General features: G+C 38.5%; 1 protein-coding gene across 1 annotated transcript in view; it reads left to right on the top strand.

Moving 5' to 3' along the window:
- The window catches only part of LOC139449123 (glypican-6-like), a 102,558-nt gene that overhangs the window by 12,446 nt on the left and 65,672 nt on the right, over positions 1–24,440 (top strand). The window contains exon 2 of the mRNA XM_071230607.1: positions 6,637–6,795. Within this exon, the coding sequence (XP_071086708.1) occupies positions 6,637–6,795 (159 nt within the window). The remainder of the gene's footprint in view (positions 1–6,636; positions 6,796–24,440) is intronic.

Here is a 24,440-nt window from a genome sequence, read left to right as displayed (position 1 = left end):
TTATTTATTTTAGGTTATGTAAATGTTAAATTTAAACTCAAAAACAGACCTGTTTACAAGAAATGTGAGATTCAAAATCAAAGCAGTTGCTCAACATGCACTCTGTGGTTGTTGTCCATGATGGAGCTATGCGATCGTTCCTCCATCACACTAGCAGGAACAGGAACATGTTAGCCTAGTTCCCATGCCGTCCCACTGAAAAAGCCAATGTGGTTGTGTTGGAACTCACAATGCCTTGTTTCGATGACTTCCAGCCAGGCTGTGGGCTGTGGTCCCAAATAGCAGGGTGCAGGGTGAATGGTTGTTTCCACCTTGTGATACAGGTCCCATGGTGGCTGGGTTTATCATTGAATTCACATAAGGTTTTGTGTCCCGAGTTCTTTCAGTGGGGCTGTTGGTATTCTTGTAGCAGTTTTAACATTGAATCATGTTCTTTTGTTTTTTGGCAAAAAATGTTTGTGTTATGAGATGAAATGGCTTTGGACATTTTGTGTCAGTGATGGTGTCGTAATCAATGACATTGTAAGGTCAGAAATATTTTTATTTTTTCAGAGCTCTACATAGCTTTTGGTTATACCCATGGGTTTGATTTTAAGTAGATACTTAATGTTTTTCTACCCACATTTGGTATTTTAACTTGAAAACCAGTTTTGTAACAATCCCTGTAAATCATTTAAGACCAAATGAATAGTGGTATACTCATGTTTTACCGAATGCAATTGTCGGTTAATGATCGGCTGATACGTAATCGTTTAATCAAACAGTTGTAATATATGCATTAGTTTTATTTCAATAGCATCTTCATATGCTTGGGATTTGATTTGTCTGGGTATTTCAGTTTATTTACTGCAAGCTTTATGCAAGTATACAGCGTAAATAATACAGCCCTGTTTTACATTAGTGTAGATTTTCCTTGCTTACTCTTACTTTTTCTTGTAAATTGCATATGTGGCAGGAGCCAGACATACCTACCCTTTTCTCAGCACCTTGGCCCACTTGCACAAAGCCATCTTAGTGCTAAGATGATCGTAACTACCATACTTTAACATTGGCTTACAATAGTCGTAGCTAAGATTACTTCAATATTGTGGGTAAGGAGAGAGAAATTTAACATTTTCAAATCCAAAATGGTTAACATTCATGAACCATTAGACAAGATTCAAATTTACCATAAATGACACACCACCTAAAGTCAATCGAGAATCCTGACTGGTCACTGAAAACCTCAAAATTCGTCCACAGAGATTAGTATTTGACAGGCGGGGAAGTGGCCGAATATTGGAATCATGAAATTGTCGGACTCCGAACTAGTTCACATAATTACTGCACATGACTCATCTCCATTCATCAATAGAGGGCGCTAAATCAACGCTGGTCGTACAGTAGAGACTGTGTGTTAAACGGTTCGCATTGGAACTCTTTGTTGGCTGAAGGAAGATATTCTCGTCTTTGTTGGATAGAGTGACAGAGGCATAGGATTAATTTGGACTCCAACTGAAAAAGTTTGAAACGCGATTTATGGTTGACGTTTTAGGAGCAAATAAATACGTTCAGCAAGGAAGAGATGTGGCTGTTTCAAAATGACACATAAAAATGTTGCAGTCCCATCAAATTGTAATTTTAGTGGAATCGTGGATCATATTTTGGGAACAGTATTTTCCCTGTCAAGAATCATGCCATTATGCAGACTGATTTAAGTGTTGTGTTTTTACTACAAACTTATTAGCATCATTTTATAAAAAAAACATGAGACTTTCATCACTATGAATATTGCAGATTTGAAATGAATCACATTTTAAAGGAATCATCCTCTTTTTACAATATTGCCAGACAGTATCTGTCTGTCTTTTTCCACAAGCTCCAGACCTTGTGACCAGTCAGTGACAATAGTGACACTTTCTTCATTTGTTGAGAGGAGAAAACACACACTGATATTTGTAATCTCCATCTGTGAAAGCTGCCATGGATTAAGGGCAGTGGATCGTATGAATCTAGCACCCATTACTGGGAAGCAACATTGGAAATTTAATCTAGCATCTGGGTACCTTGGAGAAGTTATTTGACAGCCTGAATGGGGCTGCTACAAATAGCTGTGTACATGGTATATGTGGGGCAGACAAGGTGCCTTGCTTGTCTCCTGCTTTAATTCAACAACATTCTCAAATTCCTGTCTGGGAAAGTGCCACTGATGTTTAACTAAAAGTGAGGTTTCAAATGAGAATTGAACTGCACAGTGAATACCATGAGTCGGAAGTTCATTTCGGATATGTTTGTGCATTAAACAATAATGATAATAATGATAATAATAGGCCTATTTATATTGCACTGTATACACACCACAGAGGCATGATCTTTTTGTGAAACAGGCACTATTGTTGTTGATTCTGAGCCAGAAATTCACTGGTCATTCTGAATGATTGTGTTTCTAAGTTTGTCAGCACCATGCCCGTGCTGGTGGCTTTCACAAAAGTGGACATGCATCACTTCAGGCTTTGCTCCCACATCAAGCTGACACACTATTAAATGTCTGGAATACTGTTTAAAGCAGCAGTCCTACTCACTCACTCAAAATTATGATTTTGGAAATGGCATTTCTTATGAAGATGGACATTACCAGTTGTATTTAAACCTGTGAATACCTTGAAGGACTGCCTGTTCCCTCACCAATATATATGGTGATTTTATCATTATCATTATTATCCTTTGGTGTACAAAGACCCATGGAAGATTTGTTATTGCCTTTTGTCTGCCATGACTGAAACGTGTGAAACGTTAATAGATTCATGTTAGATTTAAGGCATATTTTGTTTATCAAATATTAAATATAAGAAAGTAGTTATGGTAATGTTAAAGTTTAATTTGACAAAGCAAACATTTAACAGGCTCCCAGAAGCTACTAACATTTTTTAATATTTAGAAATTTTATTCATAACTATATTCGTGCAAAAACAGTTCTTTTTGTGAATCAAAATGTCATAGGATAAGTGTATGAGGTTGTAAATCAACATGGTGTACATTTCAGGATAACTTGACATCTTATTACATTTATTACTTTTATTATTTCATCTATGTTAACAAGGTCATAAAATGAAAATTAAATTGCTTTCAACGACTATAACATGCATAGCTTTCTCCCCACCTTGTTATGTCATTATCAAGGTGGCAGCTATAAGAGAGCTGAAAGATGATTGGCTGAAGGAAATAAGGATAGTACTGATTGGTCAAGATTGTTATGTAACACATCAAACATAAATAAACATCAAAGAAAATTTTGCATATACATTGCAGTAATTTATAAATGATGCAAGTGAAACCATATTTGGGGTATATAAAAAATTGCAGTGTGAAAATATATTGACATGATAAAGATGCATTAGATACAGAATACAAGATATTTTATTGTATTTATTTTTATTGCACAATATACCGTCAACGGGGCAGTGTACACAATCTATGCTGTAAATATTATATAACATACTCAACAATAGTAGGACTTAAATAATTCCACACAGTAGTTAATATGGGATAAATAACAGCATTTATATGAATTATGTAGCAACAACTGATGTAGGGCAGATCTTCGGAGGAACATCCAAAATATTTTCAGAAACACTTTTTGCAGTGACATGGCTTGGATTTGGTATCATTGCCAGAGAATTGACTCAAATAAAACCTTTCGGGATATGAAATAGCAATAGTTGAAAAATACTGCTGTAATTATTTAAGAATTTATGTGAAGTTTTATGTATTGAAAACAAGAAATATGTGTAAAAAAATATTGCTGTAATGTTAATATGACTTACGTGAAACCTGATATGGGATATGGTGGTAATAGCAGTGTGTTGGGACTTGTTTTCACACACTGGTACCCTATTTATTGTGAGATTACTGAAGGCCCTGCTAAGTGGTGATAAATTGGGAACATATTCAGCCAGGCCATGCTTCCTGTGACCTGGTCAAGCCAGCTCTAAAGGTAGATATTATACCGTATAGCATGGCCATATATGCTAATACTTTTAACAATGAATCACAGCAGGATATAAATGAGATACAGTCCTGATGTATGGGAGGACCTGGGAGGGGGCATTATTCATCATATTCACCTGCCCCTTTGTTAATCTCATGATGACCAACATGTGACAGGCTGCCCCAAGGCCTGATGGGATACACGGACAGCGACAGATGACCAGTAGGAATTTGTTCAAGTTTTGATCTGCATGGTAGAGATATTGCCCATTGGCCATGCACCAAGGCTATGATAGGGGACAAGTCCCTAACACATGAGTAGTGATTTGATATGATCTGCTGAATTGTTGGACATTCCATGCTGTCAATCACTTCGACAGATAGTATCACTCTTAATTAAAGCCTTTGTCTGCATAGGCAAAATTTGAGATGAGAAATTTGTTACGCCTGCTTTATGAGTCTGAGAATGCGATACCAAATGGGCATTGTTTAGTGATGGACATTTAGATGGACTTGATATTTTAGTGGTCAGTTAATTGTCCTAGACCGTCTTGCAATGAGAGTGGGTGTTTGTGAAGATCGTTTGTGTTTGTATCTACACTGCTATGGCTCTCATGTTAATGTCTATATCACAGTCCATCTTTTTCCAATCTGTCATATGTGTTGGGTACTGTTATGTATTCCAAGGGGAATTCAGATCTGTGTTCAAATGATCTTGAAACAGTTGTGCGTTACAACAGACCAAAAAATGCCGATTAGTTAGTCGTGAGTTACTCTGCTCTCCATTCAGTTCAGCTGTTTGGCCCGATTTGATAATCTGGTGTTTAGAGAATGCTCCTGAAACCATTTCTCCTACCACACAAATCATGAGGGACGTTTCATTGCTCGGAATGGATTACATGTTGGGAAGATCAGCTGTCAGCATTGCTGATGTGTCTGGCTGAAGTATTGATCTGAATTTACAGCTGTGTAACAAAATCAGATTATCAAATATTTCAACACACTCTGATTTCCTTTTCCGTATCATGTTTTCTTATGGACCGTCGTTAGTTTCATATTAATTTTCATAGTCAACATTTTAATCGGACTCTCAACATGTACTTCTCTCCTTAGTGATGCAATCCCTGCCCAGACTCCCGTGGCTTATGATTGCCTTTTGCGTCTCTAGATGATAGACGATTCCATAAAATGTGCCGTGTGGTTAAAGAAAATCTCACCTATACTGACTCTATTAATATTTTAATTGCTTAGTTATTGAGTGAGGCTCTGAACGACCGAGAATGTTTTTTGTCACCAGGGGGAGCCTTTGTGCCGCCAGGCAGGCAGTCATGGTCGGTTTGCTTGAAGAATACACTCTAATCTCTCCCCCAGTGCATTTTCAGAAAATAAATTTTGGCTTGGGTATGGTAGGGTGGGACAGATGCAGTGAATGTTAAGGGGGTCATTCATTCCTAGTTGGGCTTTATGGCTGTTTTATTGATGTTCATAGAGAATTTGTCTGCATGGCTGAAGACAGATAAGGGGAGATAGTCCCTTTGAGTTGGGCCGTGACGTATTGAGTTTCGGAGGTGATACGAGAAGACGACACTTTACATAGTTGATTACAGGTGGAGCGATATAAGTCGGAATAAAATGTTTCACTGTAAGAGACATTTTCAGCGTTGTAGTTGGTGGTCTCAGTGATTTATCTAGCTTTCTAAAGAAAGTGCCCATGGCAGACAAAATGTAAAAAAAATTATTTTGTTCAAAACTGGGACTTTCTTTAAAGTTTTTATTTTCTTAAATTGTGATGTGTTTTGATATTCCATTCAGTACAAAACTGCTAAACTGAAAATTAAAGTCTGGTCTTGTCTATTGTTATAATTTAAATACAAGTCACTTGCATAAGCCATAGCATTATTATTTTGTAAAATTTTTGTGTTATTTATTTCTGAAATAACATAACTGGGCAATATTTTATTCCAATTTGGGAATTTTTAGTGACAATGGCTTCAAACTTGGGGCCAAGTATCAGCCTCTGAGCAGGTATTGATAAATACCCGGGTCCCGTGTACAGAGTGAAGGAGCGAGTAAATATTGCTCTCCACTGCATCAGCAATTATTAAAGCTTCTAGTTTGCTAGTGTAAAAAACCCGTAAATGTGTGATTGGTATTTGTACTACTTTTAGCCACAGTGATTTAACTTGGATTTCAAACTATGTGTCCCCAGGATAATTAGGAAGAAAACTGATGTCAAAAATTGGAATGTGGGGGGGGGGGGGTCAGATAACAACTTCTTTAATACTGTAAGGGTATAGATCCTTGCTTGACAACGGTATATGGATCTATACCGAAACATCACCCTTACAGTACTAAAGATGTTGTTATCCATAAATTGTGTCTACTCTGTCAGACTGAGATTATTTCAAAGTATTGCTGACTATATTCACTCACTCACTTAGAGCACAAGCGAGAACACAATTCTGAAGCAATATTTCAAGATCTAGAATATGATTTCGATTTAAGCAAATAGTGCATGCCATTTCACAAGGTAACAATGCATGCTAAAAAAAGAGAAATGGTATGGTTTTTCATTACCGTTGTAGTGAACAGTTGTCCATGTGATGTATATTTGATTCTGTGGAAGGCGATGAATGGTTTTGTGATACTGATGGTGCTGTGGTGTTGCAGGAGCCTCCCTGGAGATCTGCCCGAAGCAGCAGACATGTTGTACGAAGGAGATGGAGGAGAAGCTCCAGAGTCTCAGCAAGAAGGACCACACCAGGCAGCTGGAGGAGGCCTACAAGATTATCAGGCTCACCTTCTCGTCACGCACACGCAAGTTTGATGGTAAGTCACTGGGTGTCACAGGGTGTCACAGGGTGTGTAGTGCACAGGGTCTATAGGGAGGTCACTGGGGTGTCACAGGGTCTGTAGTGCACAGGGTCTATAGGGAGGTCACTGGGGTGTCACAGGTTCTGTAGTGCACAGGGTCTATAGGGAGGTCACTGGGGTGTCACAGGTTCTGTAGTGCACAGGGTGTGTAGTGCACAGGGTCTATAGGGAGGTCACTGGGGTGTCACAGAGTCTGTAGTGCACAGGGTATATAGGGAGGTCACTGGGGTGTCACAGGGTGTGTAGTGCACAGGGTCTATAGGGAGGTCACTGGGGTGTCACAGGTTCTGTAGTGCACAGGGTCTGTAGTGCACAGGGTCTATAGGGAGGTCACTGGGGTGTCACAGGGTCTGTAGTGCACAGGGTCTATAGGGAGGTCACTTGGGTGTCACAGGTTCTGTAGTGCACAGGTTCTGTAGTGCACAGGGTCTGTAGTGCACAGGGTCTATAGGGAGTTCACTGGGGTGTCACAGGTTCTGTAGTGCACAGGGTCTGTAGTGCACAGGGTCTATAGGGAGGTCACTGGGGTGTCACAGGGTCTGTAGTGCACAGGGTCTATAGGGAGGTCACTGGGGTGTCACAGGGAGTCACAGTGTCTGTAGTGCACAGGGTATATGGGGAGGTCACTGGGGTGTCACAGGGTATAGAGAGGTGGCATGGGGTATAGAGAGGTTTGTATTGACTGGTGCAAGACCTGCATCACATTGGGATTCTCCTACCAGATGAAGTTAACATGTTGTTCTATGACTGATATAATGTTCACAGCAGTGTTACGCACAACTCACTCACAATATCCAGATGAACTAACTCTGCTAAAATGTGCATGGCTTTCACTCACTGTGTCTCTGGTACAGGAGTGGCAGTGTCATGTATATATGGGCTGCTTGGTCCATAAGACACCCTGTGTCTGTGGTACGTGAGTGGCTGGGTCATGTATATATGGGCTGCTTGGTCCATAAGACACCCTGTGTCTCTGGTACAGGAGTGGCAGTGTCATGTATATATGGGCTGCTTGGTCCATAAGACACCCTGTGTCTCTGGTACAGGAGTGGCTGTATATGTGGGCTGCTGCTCTAGGGTCATATCATCACTGATGAGTTGCAACTGTGGAACCTGAAGAAGCCTCAGTTTCATGCAGTGCTGTAAACGTCCAGATTGAACGTGGGAGATGCCCTTAAGAGATCCCCAGTCCATCATAGTTTTGAAAACATCTAACAAGAATCCGTGAAGCCAATTCAGGTGGTATTTATGAAACTGTCAAATAAATTCTGTTCAATATTTCACAGTGGGACCATCTGTGTGAAAGCATTATCTGGTGACAAAACTTTGAATTAAGTCTTCCCAAATTTCCCATCATCTGAACAGGCGCTACAGGAAAATGGTGGATTTTGATAAATGTTTCTAAAAAACAGCTAATATTATTTTGAGCAAGCAAATGCATCAACCTTTATGTAACCTTGACAGCAAGTCCAACAAAAGAATTCAATTCCTGTCCTCCAACTTTCGCAGGGTGTTGAGTGGTATGACAGATGCAAACACAGAAAGTGATTTTCTTGGCCCTTATCAGCAAACATTGTTGGAAGTTTGATTGAACCCTCATTTTCTCATCCCCAGTGAGCTACACCAGTCAAAGACAGGGCTTGGAGCCTCTTTCAAAGGCATTCTTATCCTTCGTTTGAGATGTACCAAAGCATGTCCCATCTGAATATATTGTTGGGCATGATCTGGTACATATGGTATTCATGACAGATTGGGCCGCAATGATACAGAATGTCACTGCGTGATACATATCTCAACATCTATTCTCCGCTACAACTGAGAAATCATGCATAAAACTACATTCACAAACTTACTGAACACATCATGATCAGCGAAACAATTTCTAAGTTATGACACAGGGATACAGATAACTGCTGAGCTAGTTTTTGTTTGTCTGGGGGCATATCTCAGTATCTCAGCTGTCTGGATTGGGTCGCCTAGTGGTTTAAGTGTTCGCTTGTCACGCCAAAGTCCCGGGTTTGATTCCGGCATTGGTACAATCTTTGAAGCCCATTTCTGGGGTCCCCCTGCTGTGATATTGCTGAAATATTGTTAAAAGTGATGCAGTACCATACTCATTCAGTAACTGATTGGTTTGTAGCCAATGAATATTAGACCATTCTTGACCAGGCATGTTTAGTTTATAAGCAGCCTCCAACTCTATTGGGATTTGATTCAATTGCCATCAACTGAGTCTGACCACCTAATCCATTCAATCTTTGGACAAGCATAGGTCCAATTTTAACCCACAATCCCTACGAGAGATCAAAATGAGCTGGGGTGGGATTGATGTTATCACCTTGGTCTTATTGTGCATCTTTTCTCTCTCCCTTCTCACTTCCCTCTTCTGCCTTTTTTCCTTAAGCTTTATCATGCACCCTCACTCATTCACATGTATATCAAACTTCTCATGAATTACTATTTGTTGATATTACTGCATATGTTTGTCTATCTGGATTTTTGTTTGTTTATTGTTTAACTTTTTGTTTTATTATTGATTGAGCGGTATACCTGCTGTTTGACGATGAAATAATCGAGTCTGGTCATGAATTTACTGTCACAATGCATCTGTGAATCGGTGAAAATTACTTCCCTTGTTCTTGATCAAAACATTTGGGAAAAGTCCCAAGATTTTCATATGTCAGTTTTGGTAATCAGAAATGTATGTGCGTATCTGATATCTGGTGGTCACAAATCATTTATGAAATCGTTCATGAATTGTGGACTTCTGTCAGAATGTCAGATTAATGTTGCCAGAAATGGACAGAGTCCATCTTATCTTGATATGAAGGCTGGTAGATGTGATAAGCCCTATACAGGCCAGATATCTCCCATCTGGCCAGTGACAGGTGGTGATGGTCCATCCCCGAGGTAACCAGCCTGCTATGGTATAACAGGAATAACAGTACCCCCCTGCCATGGTATAACAGGCTTAGTCAGTGCCTGGTTGTGTATAACACAAGGTATGTCAACACTCAGTGATGCAACATCTCCCAATAGACTCTCTGATTGATATGATGTCGTATCACATCCTCTGGCCATGTTCCTGACACACCTGACATCAATTTATGTAAACCGACTAGTGCCATACTGCCTAACAAACACTTACCACTCCCTGTGTAAAATATGCAAAACATTCGAAAATGAAAATGTCAGCAATAATTGGGTGTTTGCATACTTCATGATAGGTATTTCCAAATGACTATAATGGTAACAATAATTATGTAATGTTAATTACATAATAATACATGGTGCTAATTGATCATTATGTGTTCAAATATCGAACAACATGCTATTACACAGTCAAAAATGATGTGAGAAACTGATGAAATAAAGTATTTATGGAGCAGTAATTGCAAATAGTTGATCATGATATTAGATAGGAATTCATATGACTTGCCCCACTTGTTGGCAGCCTGAAATCTTGACACTTATGAAGGTCACTCAGATGCCCTTCTAACTGCCAAACAGCACTTTCTAGACCCATCTGACAGCCCCACCACTTGTTGCCCCACCCAACAGACAGAAATCCACCTAGACCTGCAAATGAAGTCCATCTAGCTCTACTGATTTAGTCATCTAGCCCAACCCATGAAGTCATCTATCCCAACCCATGAAGTCATCTAGCCCAACCCATGAAGTCATCTAGCCCGACCCATGAAGTCATCTAGCCCGACCCATGAAGTCATCTAGCCCGACCCATGAAGTCATCTAGCCCGACCCATGAAGTCATCTAGCCCAACCCATGAAGTCATCTAGCCCAACCCATGAAGTCAGTCTCGCCCAGCCAATGAAGTCCACCTATAAAGTCATCTTGCTCCGCCAATGAAGTCCATCTCACTCCACCCATGGAGTCCATCTCACTCCACCAATGAAGTCCATCTCACTCTGACTATGCTTGTCGTAAAAGGTGACTAACGGGATCGGACAGTCAGGCTCGCTGACTTGGTTGATGCATGTCATCGATCCCACATTGCGAGGATCAATGCTCATGATATCAATCACTGGATTGTCTGGTCGAGACTCGATTATTTACAGACCGCTGTCATATAGCTGGAAATTGCTGAGTGCGGCGTTGAACAACAAACAAACCAACCAACCAACCACCCATCTCACTCCACCCATTAAGTCCATCTCACCCCAACAATGAAGTCCAACTTGGTTAACCTATAAAGTCATCTTGCACCGCCAATGAAGCCCATCTCACTCCACGCATGAAGTCCATCACACCCTACCAATGAAGTCCATCTGGGTCTACCAATGAAGTCCATCTCACTCCACCAATGAAGTCCTTCTACTAGCCTAACCAATGAAGTCCATCTCACTCCACCAATGAAGTCCATCTCACTCCACCCATGAAGTCCTTCTAGCCTAACCAATGAAGTCCATCTCACTCCACCAATGAAGTCCATCTCACTCCATCAATGAAGTTCATCTCACTTCACCAATGAAGTCCATCTCACTCCATCAATGAAGTTCATCTCACTTCACCAATGAAGTCCATCTAGCCCCAGTGATGAAGTTCGCAGCCCCCCCAATGAAGTATGTCTAGCCTCACTTATGAAGAAGTACGCTGAAGAAGTCCATCTAGCTCCCTCTCTAGAAACGATGCTCTGGATGTAGAGATCAATTGAGTTCAGTTGCTGGAGGGTCGTGCTGACAAGTGTCAGATAGTTAGACCCCGTAATTACCTATATTTGGTAGACGTGATTGGCAGAACCTTGTTAGTGAGCCCGAGGATTGACTGGACATGGCTGGTTTTCGATAATACCCATAATGCACTGTAATAATGGCTGTGTGATGTGCCTTCATTTAGTTGAGATCCTTCGTTTGCCTCTTGTAAGCAGCATTGTCAGAATGATGGGCTGTCCCTTGTTCTATTGTGTTGAGACTGGCGTGCTCATTACATCTGAACTATGTTTGCTGGAATAAGGGGAATTTAGTGGAAGCATTGAAACTCATGGAAACAAAGATCTCATTAAAAACTTGTGATTGATAAACATTTCTGTGATAAGATATTGTTTTGTAAACCTGTATCATCTGAGAATGTTTTGATGCATCAATTTTCTGTGTTTGTAATGTCACAGTTTCTTGATTCAGTGATGATTCATTACTGAATAGTTCTTGAATATAGGGATTTACCAGGAATGGCAGGAAAATTGGGAAAAACATTATTTTGTTCAAAATTGGGATTCTTTAATGTTCTTAAGTTTGAGTTCTTTTACACTGTTTTTTTATATATATTTGGACATGAATATGGGAATATTTGATGACATTTGCTGCAGACATAGAGCAGAGGACCCGCGTCTGAGAAGGTCCAGATAAATACCTGGATTACATACAGACTGCCATGATATAATAGATGGAATTTTTCTGAGTGCAGTGGAAAACCCCAAAACGAACAATCAGCCCAAACCTATTTATTTTCCCATCAATGTATTCCTTCGAAGATTTAAAGCAAGTCTGGCTCTCCTTCCCTCATGTTTCCTAATGGCCGTTAGGGGCTGCTGGGTCGTGACCTTTGCCATTGTTGTGGTTATTGTTCCCTGAGATGTATTCAGCAAGCAGACACTAACAACCTACCAAAATGAAATTCCTAAGATTTCAGCCCTTGATGTGCTGATTAACCTGTTGACACTGCAGTCATATTAGTTATCATGGCAGTCAGAAAGTACTGCTTCACTTCATTGTTGTTTGAGGGATGGGACACTGATGACAGAAACATCCCAAATCTGGAAGAATATTTATGGATAAAGGAAACATTTTAAAAAATTCCTTTTCTGTCATGAATCGTGAGGAATTTTTATTTCCCTGGTCCTAGACAAGTGTGACAAAGAGCACCTGTTTTATTCCGAGTTGTTTTAAATGAGCAGATGAGCCTGGATGTCATAGCACTTCTTATTTATAAAAGCAGAGAAATTAATTTTATTAGTGTAAGATAATTTGTATGAGTGCATTTTGTTTTTTTGGCTAAATTTGGCTAGATTCATTTGAAGTTATTAACAATTTTAAAATATGAATGTTTTAATTTTTATGAATTGATATACCAATCCGCTGACTGTAAAAATTAAGAAAGAATATTTTTGTTATTCTCAGTTACTAATTTTATTACCACCAATCCTTAAAAACCTACTTCGCAAAAAAATATATCATGGATTTTTTCTCTCTCCAAAAAATGAGATAATTTTTCAGTACCTTCTGATCATGTTTATAATTTCTATTTACACACACATTAAATCAAATTGAAAGTGTTTTTCATTTATATTTTAATACTTTAGCTACCAGTCTCTTGTATGTGTGTTGGGTAGGGGGGAGGGTGTGAGTGAAGAAATTCCACACCATATATAGAGAATGCCTGCAAATAATCAAGATTGGACCAGACAAACCAGTGACTAGGACCAAAATCTGATCTAAAATGATGTGTATGACTTGACTGAAATAGCCAATTATTCATTTTGCCTTGGACAAATGTGGAGTCCGGTTGGTTCAGACTCCAGGCTTATGTATTAAGTCTGACCTCAGTATAGATTGTGCCCAGGGCGCTGTGTGCTTTCTTACTTATGCGATCAACTATGCGGGACGATAATTTGTGTAAACTTACAAATGAGCTGGTAAACAAGGCCAGACCTGTCATCAAAGGAAATTATTGTCAATTTCATGTCTGCAATTGGTCAAGACGGTCAGGAAAGCGATTAGCCCAGTTGTTTCACTGGACGTAATTAACACGGACCCTTCAGAGAGATCACATATAAGCTATCACAGTATTTAGACAAGATCACAGTCCAAGATGTTATAGAGGGAATAAGATTGTGGGCTTCATGTACATTAAATGACACTTGATCCTGTGGTCATTTGCAGTTAAGCTTGTATTAAGTTCGAGTATTTGAATATTCTGTTATTTTAATTATTGTGGATAAATATGATACAGCAGCATAGATGCCAGACATTCCTGCTATCCTACATGCGTATTTGTTAAACAGGTTTTTGCTGCTGAAATAATAACAAATTTTAAGAAATGTGACACCATGGGCCAATTCAAATGAGCATCAAGCTTCTCTCTTATGGGAACTGTATTTGAGATCTCACATCAATATTGCTATTAAGAACCATGGAAATTTATAAAATGAATCATACTGTTTTGCTAGGCCATAAAATTTCCATTATATGTTATTGTAAGGTCTAAATTGCTCATCTCTCAGATATTAATTGGTAGTATTTAGGGAAACACAATAAATGAGTCCCAGGACTATGATCCGTAGTGGCCATTGTCCCTTTAATGGCTGTGACGACAAGACCGTGTCCACCCGGTACTCAGCTCAACCTCAAGTTCCAGGTCACAGAAATAATTATCAATACCAGATACCTCTCCTTGTTGAAATAATTGTAGCCCCTCATAGCAGGTCTTTCTCTTCCCAAACTTTCCGAGATTGGTCATCGGGAATTATCCTCAACCAGATCACATGACCTCCCGATCTCACAGAATGTAATTAGGATTGGTCAGAGATTTGGCGATTCGGCTCCAGCTGCCAGGCTAACCCATGTGGGGTTAATTTCTAGTCCAAAGTGGCTAAATTAGTATCAACTATGGACACAGTCAAAGCACAACAAAAGGAAGTGGATATCGGCTAGACATTTTGCTGATTGTTGTATTACTTCTTTTCTGAAAATACAAGTGTAAATTGAGATGTGAATTGGTTGCCATGGGTGATTATTGTTTTGCCATGAAAGCGAAGACTACAGCTTTGTACAGATTTCTATTCTTTGGTTGTTGTCTTGAAAATTTTGAGCTGAGTGTTTTTTTGTGCTAATGGCATTAGTCTTTCAGATTGGTGTTTTCAGGAATATTTAATTTTCACTTGAAACCAAGTGACACTTTTTCTGTTATTTTGTCCCGGTCGGATTTCTGTTTCCAGGAACAGTGTTGAAGCAGTCGTGGACCAGTGTCAATCTGTATTTCGTTCTTACGAGTTCTTCTACATGATACAGAGTAGGGAGATTTGTAATATTTGAAGTATTTATTTCAAACAAAAGCACATCATTTTTCGGTCCTGTTTGACAAGGCCGGACTTGTTCCTATTTATGCATGGCTGATTATTAATAATCACCCTAACAACAATTTCCTTGACTTGCCCCAAATTCCAGTCGTACAGTAGCGTCTCTCTTCAGTTTACATCGTAAGGAAAAACTATTGAAATTTCTTTGATGGAATAAGAAGTTCACCAGTCAAACCCTGTTTTGTACTTCGCACATGAAGCAGAAACGATCTTGGTGTGTCCTTTTAGATTCATTTGCATAGAAACACATTCTATTTATTTTTGTAACTTTTCTGTGTTTATTTATCAAGCGTGAAATTCAGATTAGAAAGCTTCCTGAGAAAAAATCAGAAGTTTGTTCAGTCTAGTAATATGTAGGACTTTGATAAGACAGGCAATTTCAGAAACAGACTTGGGCTTGGGGTTGTAGACGGCTGTCTTTGTCATTGCAAGGAAATATGCTGGCAATGTCACCGCATAGGTTTAGTTGGAAAACATCCTCTTTGTTATACTCTGTGATATTGATGATATCATTACTTACGAATGCTTCTTTGACAAACTGATAATTTATATCGCTAAAAGCGCCATAAAACCATACTCACTCACTCACCCACATTTGTAGATATACTTATTCACAACTATCATATTTATACTCGGCTGATAAAATTGACGGGCTTTTAAAGTATGTATAAATTTCTGAAATGTGTTATTTGACTTCAGGAAAACATTACAATTTCGCGCCACAGCTTTGTGAGTATTAGTTGAAAGGAAAATAGTTTTCTTAACTTTAGGCAAACAGCGTTTGTTTTATCTCAAAATCTGGATGCAATTTCTACATGCGACTTACCATGTTTAAACCCCTCTCCCCAGTAAATACACATTCTTGTTGGGCTATAAACCAAGCCACCTACTCCCACGAGTGAGTTCTCACACTGTGCTTTTCTTGCCTTGACAAATGGACCAGCAAAGATTTGCCCATAAAATAGGGCTACTGTGTAATGCTTAAGTCTAGGCTCAAGTCCAGGTGATAAGTTCATTTATAATGGAGAAAAAATGGTAGTATTTGACACGGAGGCCTTCCACTTCACGTGTTTATATCGCGTGGTTTATTGGGCTTTGATACTTAATGCTGTAGACTGTTTGGGTCTGCTTGGATCTGTGCTGTGGTGGATGAATTCAGCAATATTGTCAGAAAACAGAACTGAAGCTTTCAGTAAAGAGATGTAATCTATTGCATTACCCAGTGAAGAGATCCCATAGACGATAACAATGTCAGGACATTTCTTGTTTGAATTGTGATGGAACTGAAAACATTTCCAGTTTGAATCGAAAAATAAAAGGGATATTTTATGTATTTGTTATTGATATTTTTGACTATTTTATCTTTTTCATATTTCCCTATTCACATATTTTTTAAAGGATTGTAAAGGATCAATAATTATGTGATATTTCTAAAGATGTGTTGAAAGAATACGAGTTAAATCAGAGCTATATGTGCTGTTGAAAATTTTAAAACCTTCAGGGCCTCCAGAAGTTGCAATAAATGTCATTCCACGGGAAAGGGGAGGGGGGGGGGCGGGGGTTGTCAAACATAAAATTATTTTTATTTTTCCAGTATATTCTAAACCCTATCGTATTTGTCGTTTGGATCCTGAAATTTATGTCATCTAAAATCGATGCACATGTCTTTGGGAGAAGTTGCTAATTCAAAACAGTTGTATTGGTATAATGTTCCATTTCTATGTGGCTTACATCTTTCTCCATGACATGCTTGATGCTAACCATGTGGCTGTTATGAAACGGACATGACCAGCCCTCAGATGTTACAATAACCGCGCTACTCAAAGACTTGACAGGCGATCAAGGAACCATTTGTGTCCGCAGTAGGTGCATATGTGCGTAGTTATGCTGTTTTAAAGATCATATAAAGAAGAACAATTTTTTATTTTTTTTAATGAAATTTATACCATGTGGGCCAACATTCTGAACAAATGACACTTTAATACAATTTCTTAAATGTATATTTGAATATGAATAATGTACTTTTTAATGTATTTTATTGAACAAATAGTTTGGAAATTATAAATTTTATAAAAAAGTCAGCAAAATTAACCTTTATATTCCATCTGTTTCATTGGCATTCTAGAAGTTGGTAAATAAGAAAGAAAACGTACAACGTTATTGGATAACAACTTCTGGTTTAATGCTTGATAACGGTGTAAGAATCTACATCAAACGTCACAATATGCAATAAACCAGCAGTTGTTAAGCATAAAGTTGTATGTTTTCATATGTATAGTCTTGGTTATTAGTTTTAATTTCTTTCCTTCTTTTTTTTTTTTTTTTTTTTGGGGTGGGGGTGGGTGGGAGAGAGGAATAATTATTATATTAGATTTTTTTACCTTTCAATCTTGTTTAAGCACAATCCACACTCAAGGTGCTCAACTTTCACAATAATATTCTTAAAATTATTTTAAGAATTTTGTTGAAAGACGTCCATTTGGATGCCTAGGTCATCTATGCCTGTGGACAAACAAGGTTCTAAACCTGCTTAGACATCTCCATGTAAATATAACTTTCATGACCCTCCCCTTCTTTCTGTTATATTTTTTGGGGGTATATATTTTTTAGTTTTTAGCATTTTATGTTCAATTTTTCTTTCTCATATTTCCCTGCTCCCTCGATCTTCCCCTGCAGTATCAGTCTTACACTAACATGGTAGTGTCCATGGTTCAAATTAAATATTTGTTCGAAATCACTCAATCATCGGTTATTATGCATGATAAGCTGCAAGCAGACCGCTGAACTCCATCCGCTACAGGTTCCCATCTCTGGAGATGCTATTTTATTCTGTAATCTGCATTAAAGATGAATGATCGTGAAATGATGATATAAATATAGAAATACATATGCGCCTTTGGCGTTCTCATTTACGTGATATCTGCAGTAAATATGCCAGCAGCCAGCACAGGAAGTGGTTCCTAATGTCATGGGTTAATACAACAGTGGTGCTTGTCTGCCCTTTGTAGTGTGCACTCTCGCAGACATGGCCTATCCCTAACCACATGGCACTGAACCGAACAGCACCACAACATGGAGGCCCGTGCTGGTGGCTGATGCAGATTCACAATTACATGCAAACAGGAACGATCGTTTCCACAAAATCTACCACCTATCACTTTGCAAGAAACTGTTTGGTGATGCTTGTTGTTACAAAAATGAAATCATGGAAATCGAGCCAAGAAATCTTTTCTGGATGAATATGGATTAAGGTCAGATCGGTCATCAGATTGACCGTTATTTACATACAGAGATTATCATGTCATTTAATGAAATAATGGATTTTTGTTTAGGATGAACATATGCACTATGGTTACAGTTGTAGTATTTTGTGTATTACATGAAATCAATTGCAAAGCAGCCAGCAACATGCATGACTTCCAACTTCTTATCCCACATAGACTGATATACCGTAATCGAAATACTGTTAAAAGTAGTGATAGACTCACTCACTCACTCACTCACTCACTCACTCACTCACTCACTCACATGTCAAAGCAGTCACTTTCAGTTTAAACATAGAAATAAAGTTATGAAAATTAATTGAAATATCTGATAATAATGTTTTATGTCCCTAAGTGATGGTGTATAATAGTTTTACATCCCTAAGTGATGGTGTATAATATGAAGCATCATGAAGAAATCCTCTTGAAGATACCTCCCACATCACAATCATCATGCCCATCAACATCAGTCTCTGTTGATGAGGTAAGGGGCCTGTCCCTCAAAGCACACACACAAATAATGTAAAAGAACCGAACATTGTTCGAAAAGTAATTCACAATGTCGAAGTTTTTCCCTGCAATCTGTGTCTTCATATCTAGACATTGCTTCCCCGCCGACTTGATACCCAGGCAACAGCTGTGAGTGGCTGGATATGTGGTGGTAAACCTTCCACCACGAAGAATTAGCATGTCGGTCACAGATTGGCCGCTATTGATGAGAGCTTTATGCAATCACTGAGTCGTGAATAATCCACACTTTACATTGCACACAAGTCGCCAGCAAATATATTGATCACTACATTATCATGCCATAAATTGGAGATTGACATTATTAATTTTTCAAAAAACTATCCAATACGGTTATGGTTATTCAAGAGCTACATGTATTTTGGACAGGTGTGGCCCAATGAGATGCTGAATAGCTGGAGTGATGATTCACCGCATCTTGTGCAGCATATTGATTTGATTATAATCTACAGAATGTGATAGCAGCAGATATCGGGATTGTGAAAAGTTTAACAAAAACTAATGGTGCACAAATATGATTCTCAAGGTGTCAATTAGGAGGATGTTAAATTGAAAAATATAAGTGACGAGGTTATTTTAACCCAGGGCTCGAACTTTGGATACAAGGAATTCATCAAATAACATGTTCATTTCAATATCATGCCACAACGTTTTTATGTACTGAAATGCATGCTAATATACAAACACTGAGTAGGTATTTATACAAGTCCCTGGAGGAGTTGCGCTATACCAAAGCAGTATTTGTGGGATATTAATATGAACAGTGACATGTCATGTATATGAAGAAATAACCCCCATATATATATTCTATTTCACATGCAATGTAGTATTTTATACAATATTTCCCACTTGGAAGAACTTCTGATAAGTAGGGCTTGGAAGGGTAACTCAGTTACTCGGGTTTGGTGGGTACTGAGTAGGACCCGGGTACCCACAGGACTACCCGGACCCCTGGTTAGTCAAGTGTAATAAGTTTAATGACAAAAAGTATCTAAAACTCTATGTTCAAACTACAAGTCACAAATGTTTGCAGTTCTTCCTGACTACTAAGCCCATTCCTTCTGACTTTAATATGTTTGAATAAAAATAAAACTTCAGTCAACTTCAGTGTATACACCAGATCGTTTCATACATGTATCTAACCACATTTTACCAGAGCTACGTTTCCCAATCGACAGTTTGTACCTACCTCTTGAGACCTACAGCGGGTACCCGGGTAGGGTCAGGTAATAGGGGGGTGGGTACCCGGGTAGTAAATTTGTACTCGTCCCAGCTGGTGAATAATGGGTGGCGGTGAGCTATGACAAGCTGTGATAATCAGCAAGGATGCAATGGTGTACAGGAGGTTATACAACGAGGAATAAGAAATACAGGCATGCGGGGAATGAGTGCAGGGATGTTTGAGTTCATCCCCAGGTGGAATGCTGGGAGTGACATGCACGGGATGGTCTGAGATATATGTCTTATTAACACCCAATTTTACACACGATAGATGTGAATGATAAACATTTCTAAAATTGAAAAAAGGGGTTTTTCAATCTGTTTTTACATGTCTCATATACCCTTCATTTTGTGTGATTTAGGAAAGCAAAACTTTTGTAATAAGTGTTAAAACAGATAAGGTGTTACTATAAAGTAGAAATAAAAAGACATTTGAAAGGCTTTCCTCTGTATTTTACATATTGTGGCATACATGAGTTTCCTATGCAGGTTAAAGAGCTTTATCCGTGGCAGTTAAGATATTAATATTTACAAATCTACCATTTTGCTGCTTGTGTTGAATCCCCGGGAGGATTCTAGGTGAGAATGTAGGTCCACAGCAAGCTGTGCTTGTGTAAGGGGCAAACAATTGGATTTCTTGGTTGATGTCTTTGTATCCCAGTAGCTTGGATCAATGCTCATGATATCAATCACTGGATTGTCTGGTCAAGACTCAATTATTTACAGACCGCCGTCATACAGCTGAAATATTGCTGAGTGCAGTTTTAGACAACAACAAACAAATCCTATGTACATCTCTCTCCAGGGAAGACAAAACTATATGTACCCTTGGCAACAACAGCAATAATATACCACAATGTTCATAACAAATTTATCACCAGATCTTTATTACATAATTTTGACAATGATTATGACTGGTTAAATCCTTTGTAAATATGGATGCAGAAACACTGTTATACACTGAACTCCCTCTATAGTTGAACGTTGTTGACATAGTATGGTATATCACAGGGCTGGGGAAAGTTGGGGTTGGGAAAACTTGTGATAAAATGTGGCAAGTTAAATACTACCCTTGTTGGACATTGTAGGGCGGCTGGGTAGAACTACCAACTGAACAATGTTATCAGGCAGAGGTGCAAACATCTCACAAGCCTGCCACCCTCAACTAACACCACACTGACCTGGATTAGTGGAAACCTCACTATAACAATTACAGGGGAATAATCTTCAAATATTCATTATTACAACACAAAGCTACAAACCCCTCCCCATTACAATTCGAGGGATATGAATCTTCAATATTCCTTAAAGGCCCAACAACCTCTTAAACTTGACACTTAATATTACACTTACGAAATAATCTTAGAATTTTCATTGTTATATTCATTAGAGCTTTGACACCCTCACTGTATAGATTGTGATAATTTTCAAGAAATATTGCTCCACCCTGCAGTTTCAAACCCCTAAGTATAACAATTTGGACAAGATAATTTTCAAACATTCATTGCTACACAGCCTTTTGGAAAACTGTTTTGAGTATTATCAAATAGCTGTTTGATAACAAATAGATACTGACACCCATAAAATAGCATTTGTTTTGAGCCTCAACCAAAAAGTATAGTTTCTGTGTTCAGATTGTGTTAAACTCTATTTACCCAATGCAACTGTTCAAAATGAGCCACTCCCCTCATTTGGATTGGCTAACTGTTGCCATAAACAGCCCAACAATATTTAATGAGATTTCAATAAGCTCCCTGAAATTGGATTGGCTGGGCTTACAGTTGTATTAAACAATCCAGCCAATAGAGCGCCACCAGTGCACACCCTTGCTTTTGATTGGCTAAAAGCTGTTGTTAGTGTTATATTCATTTACAGATCTTCAAATGATCTTATTTATTTTCTCCTGATGTGTTCATACATGAAGGATGTATCTCACCATATTTATAGCAGAGCTATTATGAAAAGTAACATGTAGGATGACCATAAACATCAATAATGGACATGACACAGGCACAAAGTGCATGATAGTTAATGCTGTTCTTGTGTAAATTGTATTGATGACACAGAAATGAACTGTTTATATTTGTAGATATACATTATCATTTGTAGATATACAATATCATTAACAACTTGATTAATGCATTATTTCTAAAGGAGAGTAACTGGTTTTTATTTCAATATTGAATTGATTAAACCAGACAGAGATATTGTGAAAGTAAAATAAGAATTATTATGATGTATAATATTGATCAGTCTTTAGGTAAATAATATTTCTCGACAAATATATATCAAAATAAGGACACTGTTTGAAAAATACATATGCAATATTTCTGGAGAGGAGATTAATCAGTTTTATTTTCAATATTAAATTAATTAATTCGGACTGAGATGGTATCAAAGTAAGATGAATTATGATGCTGTACAACATTGATCAGTACTTAGGTAAGTAATATTTCTCAACAATTGTTCATCGGCATCTTTAGAAAGAAATATGATTATGACTGGATGTGTTTTTTGTGTGAAAGTACCAAGGCTTTGTATGGAGTTTGCATGTAACGCATGGGAAGAGATCCAATCAATACTGCAGCATAGATCTGCTCAGTGTTGAGCTCCGTTCAATTCCATCAAAATGAGTTGGCCGAGAAACTGAAACATGGCAGTTTAATTTGACGGAATTGATTATTCTACCACATGCATCTTCACAATATTCTGAACAATTTTGACACTTTGAAAAAAAGAAGGCTTTAAAAATCTTTGAGTGATGTGAAATAATCTTTTTTTGTATCTGAATATTTTTGGTGGGTTTTTTTGTTAAATAAAGAAACATGAAATAATAATTTGGTTGTGAATTATTTAATTCTTTATCAAAATAGCTAAATTGTGTAGGTTTTTTTTGGTTGAATTCTGTGTAAAAAATGCACATTCTTCAAAAGTAATAAATGTTTTGTATGAAATGTAAAATATGCACAAAGCATCTGTCTTCCCCTATGGGGGAGGACAAAGGGTTTCAAGACCATTTTGGGATTATTCTGACTGAATCACTTGAGAAAATTACCCAAGCAGGGCAATGGCACCGCATAACACACAGATGTGAAGGAGGGGACAGTCTCTAAAGCCATCACATAATTTCCAATCAACATTTTTTTGATTGATGTAAACAACCCATAACATTTTCTGTTTTATTGAACCTGTCGAGATAGTCTTTAATATATTTCATTCTTACCAGATTAATTAAAGATACCTGTAAAATTAGAGTATTTTTGATAACTACACATCTTCACTTTTGAGATGTTCCCTAAGGCTCGAGAAGGAATCTCTGATAAAGCTTTAATGTAAGATTTTGTTTTGTTTTTGACCTAGAATTGGCCTTACATCTGTAGGTCTAAATATAGATGTCTTGGAGAAGCACAGACTGCCTGGTGAGGAGGGATTCCTTCCATCTTGCTATCAGTCTTTTCAAAATATTCAGCCATGCTATCAGTGCAAATGAAGAAAAGTGTAAAATATGCAAGGAGCTTCTTCTACATGTCGGTATTTGATGTCTGAGATAGTGGGTGAAGTCAGTTGAGCTGGTGGTTCTGTACATCGGTGTGCTTCATGGCTGCCTCCCTCTTGTTGTCACTTCTCCATCCTGACTGATGAAGGGGCAGGACAGGAAGGGCAAGTTTGGTTATTGGCACTGACATTCATGGCATTGCCAGACATCCATTGGTCTATATGAGTTGTTATACAATGTTAGGAGTGGAGGCATTTGTCCATGTGTACTGACTGTGGTATAAATGTGTTATACATTGTTTCACACATGTTCAGTGTTATGTACCTTGAGAAGGGGACGCATTTCTTCATATGTACTGACTGTGGTATAAATATGTTCGTTCAACCTGTGATGGTATGAAAATGCATTATGACGTTTTTGTTCACCCATGACATTCACTACTGAAGGAGGACCACAAATATTTGGCAATGCTACTCATAACTCACAAGAACTGGATAAGACAATCAGGAGAAAACATTAAAACACCCAATTCCTTTTATTAAATTAACCCAAATTTAAGTTTTAAAACCTAATTAAATCCTGTTATTCCAGATCTTCAGACTCAAGATTGTACTTGATGCTCCTGTGCATCATGTCAGGGTTTATGATGATCACCAGGGTTTATCTAAAATAGACTATAATTTCTTCCCTCAGGCTGTAAGACATCCTGGAAAGTTTTCTAGCCTGTGACCTCAGTTTTACCCACACCGACTTGATCCATCTTCTTCTGAACATTAGACAGGTGAAGAGGAATGGCTGTGTGATAGAGTAGCCTGGTGGTGTGTCCCGGGAGGGGGTGGTGGTGTGTCTATGTGGGGGAGGGGTGGCGGTGTGTCTGTGGGGAGAGGGGGTGGTGGTGTGTCTGTGGGAGAGGGGGTGGCAGTGTGTCTGTGGGGAGAGGGGGTGGTGGTGTGTATGTGGGGGGATGGGGTAGGGTGGCAGTGTGTCTATGTGATAGAG

The sequence above is a fragment of the Haliotis cracherodii genome, unplaced genomic scaffold (genome assembly GCF_022045235.1).
Source record: "Haliotis cracherodii isolate W230 unplaced genomic scaffold, xgHalCrac1.p SCAF_7, whole genome shotgun sequence".
Classification (NCBI taxonomy): Eukaryota; Metazoa; Mollusca; class Gastropoda; order Lepetellida; family Haliotidae; genus Haliotis; species Haliotis cracherodii.
This window is presented reverse-complemented; position numbering and strand designations above follow the sequence as displayed.